The sequence below is a fragment of the Mirounga leonina genome, unplaced genomic scaffold (assembly GCF_011800145.1).
Source record: "Mirounga leonina isolate KUSES-001 unplaced genomic scaffold, KU_Mleo_1.0 Mir_151, whole genome shotgun sequence".
Classification (NCBI taxonomy): domain Eukaryota; kingdom Metazoa; phylum Chordata; class Mammalia; order Carnivora; family Phocidae; genus Mirounga; species Mirounga leonina.
This window is the reverse complement of record NW_023270377.1, coordinates 29,335,051-29,347,362: the sequence shown is the minus strand read 5'-3', so window position 1 is coordinate 29,347,362 and position 12,312 is coordinate 29,335,051. Positions and strand designations below refer to the sequence as shown.

Here is a 12,312-nt window from a genome sequence, read left to right as displayed (position 1 = left end):
GGTGGCTGAGGAGGGGAGTTGGGGGCAGGGGAGGGGCGGGGAGAGGCTTCGTCTGTGCCGCGTCTATAACGGCCACCGCTGAGCTTCTCTCTGTAGCCACCGGTGGGTGGGCGCCGTGCCAAGCTAACTGGGGCTAGGTGGTGGGCTTGCAAGCACCATTCAGACAGCAGGACCTGTGAGCAAAGCAGAGCAGAGGTAGAGGCGGCCGCGCGCTCCGCTCTGCGGTGCAGGGGGAGGGTTTGCAGACGCAAATCCGCGCACAGGGTGTGAAGAGGGGATGGTAATGTTTGGGGCAGAAATGTGGGAACTTGATTTCAATTCCCTGGTCACTGTCAACACCAGTGCTATGTACCAAAGACCAGGGAATTGGGGAAATCGGAGAAAAACAAGATTAATGAGTGCTGAAGGTGGTGGGCGATGGCTATGCTGTTTCCTTGCAATACAGGATTTACGCGGTGGACCCAGGCTGGGCCGAGGCAAAGCCTGGGCCTACGGGGGAATGACTTCTTGTGGCCAGGAAGTGAGGAAGACTAAGGAGCTCTTTTCCAGCTTCCCCCAGCCTGTGAGCAGCCTCTTCTTCGTCTCTTTCTACCTAACAGGTCATGGTGAGGTTGCCTCTGACGGAGGCATTTGACTATCGTGGGGGGTATTGCAAGCATCCTCCTGGCAAAACACGGCCCATTTACACAGGCCACACATCCCCAAACCCTTATCCATTTACACATGCCATAAATATGGAACCTATGATTTTCCTATAGGGTGGGCCCTCCTTATGCATATTTATGGCATAACCACAAGGCAGAGCACTTGTCTGGCTGATGGAGCCCATAGCCAGCCCATGTGCTCCCTTAGATTATACAAATTGCTTCACATCTATTTCTTCAGAAACCACAAGCAGAAAACTATTGCTTTTGGTTTCACCAGCCATATTAATAACACCCCTAGCATAGACATGGTGTTGTAAATACAGTATTAGAAGGTTCACGTATGTGTCTATAATTATGGGCACAGTTATGTACACACAAGCCACAGGAAGGGCAGGGAGAAAAATGGCAGTAGCTGGAGGCTCGAGGCCTTGGCCAGGACCCCGCTCACCTCTGAAGACTAGTTCTGTGGGTGTACACTGGATGGGACATGGCCAAGACTAGTGTCAGGATGTCTAGGCAAAAGGCCTTGTCTTCATTTCTCCCTTATTTGGTAAACGTGGGCATCTCCTTGTTGACATAGCCCTGGTTACCTTGCTGTTAGTCACAGTGCTGTTGGCTGTTCTGATGTATTTGGAAGAAATTTGGGCTCAAAGAGAGAGTCTGTGGAGGTGCTAAATATATCTTAATGGCCAGATTGAGGATGGGAGGGTGAGGACAGGGATGAGGTCCAAGAGTTTTCAGAATTACCCTGTAATGAGTGGCAGAAATGTGCTAAATAAGCTCATCCCATTAAGGCAGTTATGGCCTCCAAGGGGATCAGAGAACCTCCAGGTACCACCTCATTGGCTTCAGAATGGAACAGTTTCAAAGACTGGAATTGAAGCTCTTAGAGACAGAGTAATTGGCCCCGGGGACATGGGGAACTGTGGAGTCCCCTTGAAAGGCACCTGGTCACAGGGCTTTGATCTCCAGGAAGATGTTCCCAAAATCTGATCCAGGCCTTGCTGTCATCTCACATCCAGAGGGAAGCCGGCTTCCTAGATCTTTAGTCTAGGGGTCTAGAGGCATGCATTTTCCTGGAGAGCTTCCATCATTGTGGAGACCCAAGGGCAAAGCTGTGCTCGGACAGCATGGATTAGCGTGCCCGGCTCATCAGTTTGGAGTTCGGATTCCTAGAATCCCGAGGATGTAGAGCTGAGAGAAGTTGCTTCGCGTTTGATTTGGCCACATCCCTTCAAAACACATACACACCCCACTTCAAAACATTCTCTGTCCTATATTTATTTTCTAAATTAAAACAAATCACTTTGAAAGCCATTGGAGAATTTAGAACCCTCCTCGAAATTATCAGAGACTTAGGAGGAGAGAGAGCAGTGTCAGAAAACCAAACCCCCCAAGTCAGTCAGCTAACAGAACCATGTGGCGTCTATTTTCAGATCTTCTTAGAGGATGCATCGTGTGACCCTGGAAATTTCTCTTAATAGCTCCGTGCCTCAGTGTTTCCGCCTCTGCCCAAACAGAATGGTGCTCTAGCTTGTGTTGGCAGGGCACCTTGGGATCTGTAGATGGAAGGCTCTCTGCAGATATAATTAATGTATTAGACCCACAAAGCTCTTCTTGAGCAGAAGCAAGTTATCAATTTAAAAAGTAACAAGGCCCCATGGGATATTTATCTGCCTCTTTTAAAATCATAGGTCTGGAAGGGACCTGATAAGTCATCCAGACCTCTCTCTGCATCTGATGGGTCCTGCACTCAAGCTGCCTCAGATAAACATTACCCTTCTCAGTTTCATTCTTCTGTTAGGGATGCAATTATTCCTCCAATTAATAACTTAGAGTTTCCAAAAAGTACTGTGTTTTTGTTTTTTTTTTACCTCCTGGTGGATGACTGGTTTTCCCCTATCCTTTTCACTGCAGTTTAGTTGACTGTATATAAGATTACAACAGTGACTCAAGCTGTCAGCTGGGAATGGGCATCAGACTTCAGAAGTCATACATCTGATTGCATCATCGAACTGGGGTTCTATATATTCCAAAGAGAGCCAATGCCCTTTTGAAATTCATATCCCCCAGTTTTTCTGCCCCCCTCAGTTATAACTAAGAAGAATCCAGGGCCCTAGGTAATTAAGTTTGTCCCTTATCCATTTGCCATGGGATGAGCTCAGACCTTTAGCCTCTCCACTTAGGAAGCCCAAGGGAAAATGTCATTATACATAAGCTTGGAACCTTTTCTCTCTCAGGCTCCCACGGCTGGCTTCACCCAACTCCCATGGGTGCCAAATCGTCTCTGGGAGCTGAGGCCAGCCTCCCTGGCGCTACGGCCTCGATGCCAAGTTCCCAATGCTTTCCATCTCACGGCTGTGCACTGAGGCTAGTAGGACAGGGCAAGTGAGCAGGGGATGTCGAAGGGCACAGTGATCTTGCTTGGGCTGCAAACACTCTCTTTGCCCTCACTCCAGCATTCCTAGTTGAGCCCTGGGGTGAACACATCACCATTTCCCTGCTCTGTGATTGGCTGAGATTGCACCAAAGAGGAATGCAGATGGCAGATAGGCTCAGGAACCTTACTCCCCGTACCCTTTTGCTCCCCCTTCTGCCCACCTGCAAGTTAGAGGTACCTTCTCAAAAAATGTGACAATGTCACAAGAGGTTTTCAGTATGGAGAACCCTGCCGACCCGGTGAGAACATCTGTGTTTCTCCCCCGACCTTTACAGAAGGACATTGGCCATTCCCTTCCAGTGCTCTGATGTCCCATCTCTCCTCCAGCCCCGAATCCCTGAGCTTCCCTCCCCTCTCCTCCTCTGCTCTCCTCCCTGGTGCTTTCCTGTCTCCAGTCCCGAAACCCTAATCCTGTTAGTATGCTATGTTCCAGGGCTCTACGTCTCAATGGGGGTAACATAATCCCGCAGTAAATCTAACAGGTCCCACAAGGCACACACAGATGGGATGTGCACATCCCACCCATCTCCACCGGCCTCCCCCGCCCTACACCCCATGACTCGTTCCTGCTCCTGTCTCCTCCGCATCAGCAGAACTGCTTGATGACAAAAACAGCCCTCAGTAAAGGGGCAGGAGACAGGAGGGCATCATGGTCAGAAATGAGCATTTGGTGGTTAGGGAACTTTCTCTGCCCTACCCCCATTCTCACCCTCCCTTAAGTTCCCCCCCACTGCTCTCTCTCATATATGTATATGTATACACATATATATGAGACACAGCCCTTCTGACTCTGTGTCTGGCTAAGTTCCCACATCCACTAGAATGAAAGCAGCTTTAAAAAAATTTTTTTATAGTCTTTAAGGAGGAGTTTTAAGGGAGAAATGTCAGGGCCATGATTTACAAAAAAGAAAAAAAAAATGTCCATTACCTTAACATCATTTTCCCCGTGTGCAACGCACCCCTACCCTGCCCCCCACCCCTTGCCTGTTTGGTGCAACAAATTAATTAAACAGGATGGCGTCCATTGATTAATAATTTAGTTTTATGTATGGACGCAATAGCTGGTTTTAGAGAAAATGCCGGGGAAGGGGGTGGGGGAGAGAGGACAGGCATTTGGTTCTGCAATAAGGATGAGTCAGTTCAATTGTTTCTGAGAGAAATTTTTAAAATGTGCTATTGGTTTCCCCAGTTTCTGCCCTCTGTTCTGCTACCTCTCTTTTCTACCTGCTTTGTTCTCCTCCTCCTTGAATGTCTGTGCCAAGTAGATCGAAAAGGAGAACTTTGGATGCAATGAAACATTTATTAGTGGAGAGAAATATTTATTTAAAAAAAAAAAAGAAAAGGAAGAAGACCGTCTCCTGCACAATTTCTACCTCAGGGCTCCAGCACTATATTGTCTTTGAAAAATTTCCTGCTTTCTTTGCAGTCCCTGGAGCTGGCCACGTTCAGATATTTACAGCAAAATAGGAATAAACCATAGGTCACACCGTAGGTAATGAAGAGACAGGCGTGTGCAGACTGCATACCAAAGCCCTACTCAAATGGGAGGCGGTGCACATAATGAGAGCCTGCATCTGTCGGGTGAAGGGCCCGCCTGGTGGAGGAAGGTTACATATAGCCAACTCCCACCACGAGCCTGCACCGCAGCTCTGTGCCGAGGAGCTCAAAGACTGTGACAGACATGGAGCGTCCACACCATCCTGGGCACCTAGATGCTGATGGCAGGGATTACTGGTGTACAGGAGAGGAACTTGGGCTTGGCGGCAAATCCCCCCTGCCCAGAGGCCTCCGAGATAGGCAGGCCAACACTCAGTGCTAGAGTCACTGCATATTCTTTTTTTTTTTTTTTTAAGATTTTATTTATTTATTTGACAGAGAGAGAGATAGCGAGAGAGGGAACACAAGCAGGGGGAGTGGGAGAGGGAGAAGCAGGCCTCCCCTGGAGCAGGGAGCCCGAAGTGGGACTTGATCCCAGGACCCTGGGATCATGACCTGAGCTGAAGGCAGATGCTTAACGACTAAGCCACCCAGGCGCCCGAGTCACTGCATATTCTTCCAAGAAGACTTAAGGACAGGGCGACAGGGACGGGTGGCTGTGACAAGAAATGGGGTGGAAAAATAGAGAAAAGATGACCCCAAAGCCATCAGGGATGCTTTCGGCCTAGATGTTTCCTATTAGATCACATGTTTTGTCTTCTTTTATTTTACATAGTACTAGAGGAGCTCATAGGTATGGTCAAAACATGTTGATTTTTTTTCTTTTCCTGGGTGGGGTACATAGATAGTCACCACACTGGGATGTTGGATAGCAGCCAAGTTAATTGGCAGATGTCCCCTCCCCCCCAGAGGTGCAAATCAGAAAATCTTTGAAGTGCTGCCGGTTTCAGATTCTGTCTTTCTGAAAATAAACCAAAGGTCTCAAGAATCAATTGGAAAGTGTTGGATTATGTTCAGAATTCAGCGAGGCACCAAATGGATTATCCAAACCACTTTGTGCCCTGAACTGCTTTTTAAACTTGGTTTGCAGAGATGCATTTGAAGAAATCTGTGTTCAACATAAACAAACACACACACACACACACACAATTTAATAATTACATCGATCAACACTATCCTTACCTCTTAAGAAAGCTAGAGACAGGGCGCCTGGGTGGCTCAGTTGGTTAAGCGACTGCCTTCGGCTCAGGTCATGATCCTGGAGTCCTGGGATCGAGTCCCGCATCGGGCTCCCTGCTCGGCAGGGAGCCTGCTTCTGCCTCTGACCCTCCCCCCTCTCATGTGCTCTCTCTCTCTCATTCTCTCTCTCAAATAAATAAATAAAATCTTAAAAAAAAAAAAAAAAGGAAGCTAGAGACACCTTGAACACACTTCTGGGTTTTTTTGGGGTGATAAAGCAACCATATTAGCATTTTGCTTTTAAAAATTAACAATCCAGCTTTTAAAGCAGATGTTATAATGTGAATCATCACATTTGGTGTATGGTTCTCGGGGTGTACCATACGCTGACGACCCGCTGAGTTTTCTTAGCATCAGGGACACCTCACTGATAACTTTCAGGTCAAGTTATGGCCTGAAAATCTGGGGCTTGGGAGTCAACGGCTTTCACAATTTGAAGCGTCCCCATTGAACAGAGACCCATGTGTTACTGGCTTCCACTCTAACATCGGTCCTGGGTGCTCTGCAGGCACTGGAGCCAACAGGGAGGGCTTAGTGTCTATCTGCAAGCCTGCTATCGACTTCATTTTCCTGAAGGAGAAACCAAGGTATCTAAGGATTATTGATTTGCCTATAGTGATTCAGTGAGTCGGCAGGGAATAGGGAATAAAACCAATTTCCTGGCATCATTTCCCATGCACACAACCCCTTACCTTGCAATGCCTAGACTAGAAGCCAAGAATCCATCTCTGAGAATTTGATCAGAAAACATATGAAGGGTGATTCTGAAACCACAGAAGCATTGAGAAAGTCATAAAGATGTATAATATATGATAGCATTTCCCAGCTATAAATAGGAAGATGCAGGGAGAAAAATAGAGACCTTGTAAATCCATTGGGTCAGGAGAAATAGAAACTGCTTAATATTTCATTAAAAATGGATTTTCATAAATTGCACTTTGATATCATTGGGTGAAAGACAGTATGTAAGGACTAGGGTGTTGTTATTCATTACTTTTCATTATTAATAATTGGGACTGTTACTGAGCGAAAACATCAACAAGGTGTACTCTCCCTCTGAGTGGGGCACTCACTGTGTGTCCCGGGCACTCTTTGAAGTGTATTAAAACCCACAGCCCTCGTCCACCAAAGCACTTAGTCTTTAAGGGACCCTGGACAATTAAAATGCCCTTTACAAAATGAGCGCTGCTGGGGCAGTTCTAGTTGGAAACTCTTACGCGGAAAGCCTTAGAATCTGGGGGCCAGAAAGGACCTGACAAATCAACTCATTTAATAGAGGGAGAAATTGGGGCCTGGGGGAGGTGGAGACATTTGCCCACACTGATGAGCTCAGCAGCAGCCTGTCTCCCCAGGTGCCTGGTTCAGTGGTGTTTGGGGGCTTTTTTCCCCACTCTGGTGAGAAGTGTATAAAGAGTTTAATGAAATAAGCTGGTACTCCGTCAGGAAAGGGTCCAGAGAGCAGGGGCAGATATGAGTGCAAAGTCGAGAGCACACAAGAAACCAAGAAGGAAGCAGGCTCAGAAACCCAAAGGACAATTCGAGGCCATGTTAAACGAGCATTCATTTGGTTCCGAGCAAGGGTAGGAGCAGAGTGAGCAAAACGGGATGGCAGAATGAAGCTTGGGGGGGCGGGGGCGGGCAGCCAGGTAGGTGGTCTAAGCAGAGAGACCGTGTCCTCGCCTCCCTTTCTGGCAGGGGTCACTGTGATCGGGGGCTCACCCAAAGCCTGTGACCGTGTGCCTCTGTGGGAAGACCAGCCCCCTCACCGGACAGGTACACACGTGTGTGCGTGCACGTGCACATGCCCACGCACAGCCACACTCACGCCCCTGCCAGCCTCCCAAAGGGAGTCCAAAGACGTAGTCATTTCCTTACTGGGGGGGGTGGGGAGGGGGAAGAAGGGTTTCTTAGTGTTGTCTGCCAAGGCTGAGAAATGAAGGGGTCAGATAAGATAAAATTGGAAATTAAAAACACATAAGACGTGCTGTGTTTCTAAACGGTACCAGCGTGGTGTATATGCTGTGGATTAGCGGCTGTGTTAAAGTTCAAATCCACTCAGCGCTCCAATTATGTATTCACGTGACCAGTCCAGCTCCCCGCCCCAGATGAACTCCTTCGCATCTCCTGATGGCACCCACACAGTCAGCCTCACCATCCTCAGGGCGCGGCCGGTGGCGGCCCCCCATGGCTCACAGCACCTCCCCAAATAAGCAAAGTGCTGCATTGGCTTCTTCCTTGCCAAAACAAAACAGAAAACAAACAAAAGCCTCTGCCTCGTGCTGAATTCTAAGAGAATTGATTAATCTCTTTCCCTTGGATTCAGTGCCTTCATTCCTTGCCTCAGAGCTGAGGAGCTCTTTATAAGCTCCCGAGAAGCCGTGGAACGGGCATGGCCAGGCCGGGGCCTTCCTGGGCCCTGTCCCCTCCCTCGGTCGTCCTTCTCCAAGATGAAGATCACAGAGGCTTGGGCCCCTCTCTCCATCAGCCTCCCCCCAGGTGCCTGACTCTAACCCTCTTTCCTCCTGTTTGCCTGGTCTTTCTTCCCTTGTTTTGTCTTCTAGCCCCTCTTTGTCCCCAGTCACTAGAAAGGAAGGAGCCAAATCAGACCTGGGAGTGATGGGTGGTCAAGCAGTTCTGCCCCTTGCCCCCTGCAGTTAGCAAGGCAGCAAAGGAAGGAACTTGGCCTTAGGATGGGCGGGAGGCTCCCTAGTGAGGACAGGGAGCAGCAAGTGGGGCAGGCTGGGTGGAAGCTCCCCTGGCTTCGGTGCGCTTAGCACCAGGCATAAGGGGTTTAAACTGAATATGGTGGGCCAGTGAAAACCTGTTTCCTCCTCTCCTTTGCTCCATCTATCTTAAGCAAGCCACTTCCCGATCTGATTGCAAAGGTGTAATGTCTCTTACCCTTCACCCCCACCATCAGTGGTGTGCTATTTAAGGGCTCTAACTTTTGACCTCAGCAAGTGGGAAATATGGAGGGTTCAAGGTTGCCAAATGGCAGAGTTCCTAGTTACAGTTCATGGGAAAGAAAGGACCACGTTGTTAATTAGCTCTAAGCGGCTTGCAGCTCATTGCTGTTATCCAGAGCTTTCAAGTCAGGATTATAAACACACATCCCTGAAGAGTAACCCCACCTCCATTCAGCCCAGGCTCAGAGACCTTAAGGACTCCAAGACTCCTCGCCACCAATATAAACACTGCGAATTTGTTAAAAGAGGTGAGAGCCAACGTAGGAAACCATAAACCTACGATCCATCTCCACAGGGGCTTTGGATCCAGACGGACATCCCTGAGCCTCCGTTTTCTCATCAAAAAAGCAGAAATAATAATACTTACTTGCCAAGGCATTATAGATGTAATTGTGTTTACATGGTGTCTATCTCAGGGGTACTGGAACAGACCAGTTTCCCCATCCTCTGGTCGCAGCCCTGTCAGTGTCCACACACCTGGCCTATTCTAGGTATCATGAGCTGAAGTGTCTAGTCCCTCGAGTCGATTTGCAGAGTCTCTTGGTTGTTATAGCTATGACAGGTATGATTTAGAAGTGATGCTTGGTTAGTGGGTCTTTCCCCCAGCCCTTAGCAAGGAAACCAAGAGAAACTCACATATACTTGCGCCAGCTACTTTTTTTTTTTTTTTTAATTTAATGGAGAGCACAGGAAAGCATAAGGTCCATATGGCAGTTATTGATTTGGGCCATCTGGTAAACTAGGACTTGCTCCTACCATGTTGGCTTAGAAGCTACTCCGAAAAGCCTTTCCTCCCCTAAGAGATGCACTGGTCAGATGGGGACAGGGATGGATTTCATTACAGGGTGGGACCACAGTGAGAGGAAACCAGGGCAGGACTCTGAGAGACTGTCTGCAACCCTGAACATCCAACAAAGACCAGAGGGAACCAAGAAAGTGTTGATTGACACAGGGCCCCGAGGAGTAGATGGTGCTGCCAACCCCCCCCCCTCCACTCCATGCTCTCACCCATTCACGGAGCAGGGAGGTCTCTAAGTAACTAACAAAACAACTGTGAAGCACTTTATAAAAATACCTGGCAAATATTCCTATATGCCTGCACCGTGAGGGAGGGGGAGAATCAAGTTCAAGCTAATGAGGTCCACTAGCCCTAAAAGATGACCCTTCTGCTCCAGATTTAAGGCGCCTTCTTCTGCTTGCTCTCAGCCCAGAGGCAAGATTTTTCTTTCCTCTAAAAGTTTTTGTGAAGACCAGTTATTGTTTTCAAGTTAGAGCAGTGTGAGAAATTTAATTTTTTTTTCATGGTACTTCTAAAAAAGCCCCAAACAACAAACACACTGATTATTACAAGCTTGAGGGGAAATAAGGTTCAACAGAACTTTTGCACCCCCTTCAAAGGCTGGGTGAGCGGCCGCACTACAAGCCGGGATTTTGACGGTGGTTTCTCATCTGACCCTACAGGTGTTCCAAGCCAACAACGACGCAACGGAGGTGGTTCTCAACAAGCTGCACACGCCCCTGCTGACCAGGTTCGTCAGGATCCGGCCCCAGACCTGGCACTCGGGCATTGCCCTGCGGCTGGAGCTCTTCGGCTGCCGGGTCACAGGTGAGGGGGGGGGTGACCTTTCCAGAAGGCTCACTTTCACCTGGAGCTCTGTTTAGCAGTAGCTAATGCACCCTGGCTGCAGACCCCGTCTTGCCGGATACCATTTATCTGTGCATCTGCTCATTGGCTACACAAGTAATCTTGGAGGCCTGCTGTGCAACAGGCCCCACACTGGGAATGGAAGTGGACAGGGGAAGTGACAAGCAGATGGGGTCTCTAACCACATGAAACTTTCAGGCTGGTGGGCAGCATGGATCATAACCAGATCAAGTACTGGGTAGTTTAAACTAAGATGCGTGTATGAAGGAAAAGGACAGAGTGCTCGGAGAAAGAGTGGGGGACCTAACTGACTGTTGTTTGGAAGTTTGGGGATGGCCTTTCTGAGGATGTGATACTTAAGTAAAGGTTTGTCTGATGACGATAGAGGGGAACAGCATTTGTAGCAGCAGGAACAGCATGTGCAAAGGGCACAAGGTCGTAAAAAGCTATGATAACACATGTGAAAGCAAAGACCCCAGCAGAGTTTCCATGCTTGGGAAAACAATCATCCAGGAAACAACTCAGGGCTCAGCTGAGCTTTGCAGCGCTCATAGCCCTGGGAGGCTCCGGGGGCCCAGGTGTCACCCACAAGGATTTGCGAGTCCTTGGCTAACAGGGTGGGATGCTCAGATGTGCCAGGCCCTGTGCCATGACCGTCTGTGTAGTAGCCGAAGGAGTCCTTGCAATAACCCCTAAGAGGTAAGTTCTGCCGCTAGCCCTCTTTCAGACCTGGAGACAGCAGTGGAATCATTTGCCTAAGGTCAGACAGCTAGTAAGGGACAAAGCAGACATGGACCCAGGCAGTCTGGCTCCCAGTCTGGGCTCTTAACCACGGTGCTTGAAACGCAAAGAAACCAGTGCTGACTTCCAGCGTGTGGTAGTCGGGTTCTTTCACAGCTCACTGCAATGGGAGGTGCTGTCCGGTAAGCTGGGTGCGGCCATGAGCTCTTGCGTCTCCCTCCCCTCCACAGATGCCCCCTGCTCCAACATGCTGGGGATGCTCTCGGGCCTCATCCCTGATTCTCAGATCTCGGCCTCCTCCACTCGGGAGTACCTGTGGAGCCCCAGCGCCGCCCGCCTGGTCAGCAGCCGCTCGGGCTGGTTTCCCCGGATCCCTCAGGCCCAGCCGGGCGAGGAATGGCTTCAGGTGGACCTGGGAGTGCCCAAGACGGTGAAGGGCATCATCATCCAGGGGGCCCGCGGGGGAGATAGCATCACTGCTGTGGAAGCCAGGGCGTTTGTGCGCAAGTTCAAAGTCTCCTATAGCCTAAATGGCAGAGACTGGGAACACATCCAGGACCCCAGGACCCAGCAGCCGAAGGTAGGCCATTCCTGGAAGACCTCTCTAACCCAACTGCAAACGGGGAAGTTTAGTTTGGGGGTGCTCACTTCCTAACTAGACAGGCGTCACCAGACCCCCTGTATTCTAATAAACATTAGCTGAGAGATTACTTTGTGCCAGACACCCTGCTAAATGCCATATTTTAATCCTTCCAACATCTCTAGAAGGAGGATCCTTTTGTCGCTCCCATGTTAGAGATGACAAAACTGAGGCTTGGTGTCACCCCCGGGGTCACGGTGTATATCGTGGAGAGCCACGATTCAGACACAGACACAGTCTGACTCCAGAGCCCAGACACCTACCCCCCACCCTGCACTGCCTTTCTGTCAAGTTTGACACCCTTTACACCCTCTTGCAGATGATGTTTCCTTGGAATTGACCAGACGTCCAAAAGGGGATGTAGGTTTTGGAGGCCTAAGTATAGAAACTTGGGGATTACTTCCAAAAACAACTGTTTTTTTGAATGTCGCTGCACTCCTTTGTGTTTTCCCAGTCTGGACTCTGCTTAGATCTTTCCCACCTCTCATACTGAATCTGGGAGAGGCAGGAGAAACTTCCCAGGCCAGCACAGCCCACCCCTCCCGCCATCAAGGAGT

General features: G+C 49.2%; 1 protein-coding gene across 4 annotated transcripts in view; it reads left to right on the top strand.

Annotated features, from left to right (window-relative positions):
• The window catches only part of NRP2 (neuropilin 2), a 115,078-nt gene that overhangs the window by 48,508 nt on the left and 54,258 nt on the right, over nt 1-12,312 (top strand). For all 4 annotated transcript variants that reach the window (XM_035007314.1, XM_035007313.1, XM_035007316.1 and 1 more), the window contains exons 8-9: nt 10,191-10,335; nt 11,346-11,695. In XM_035007314.1, coding sequence (XP_034863205.1) covers nt 10,191-10,335; nt 11,346-11,695 — 495 coding nt within the window. The remainder of the gene's footprint in view (nt 1-10,190; nt 10,336-11,345; nt 11,696-12,312) is intronic.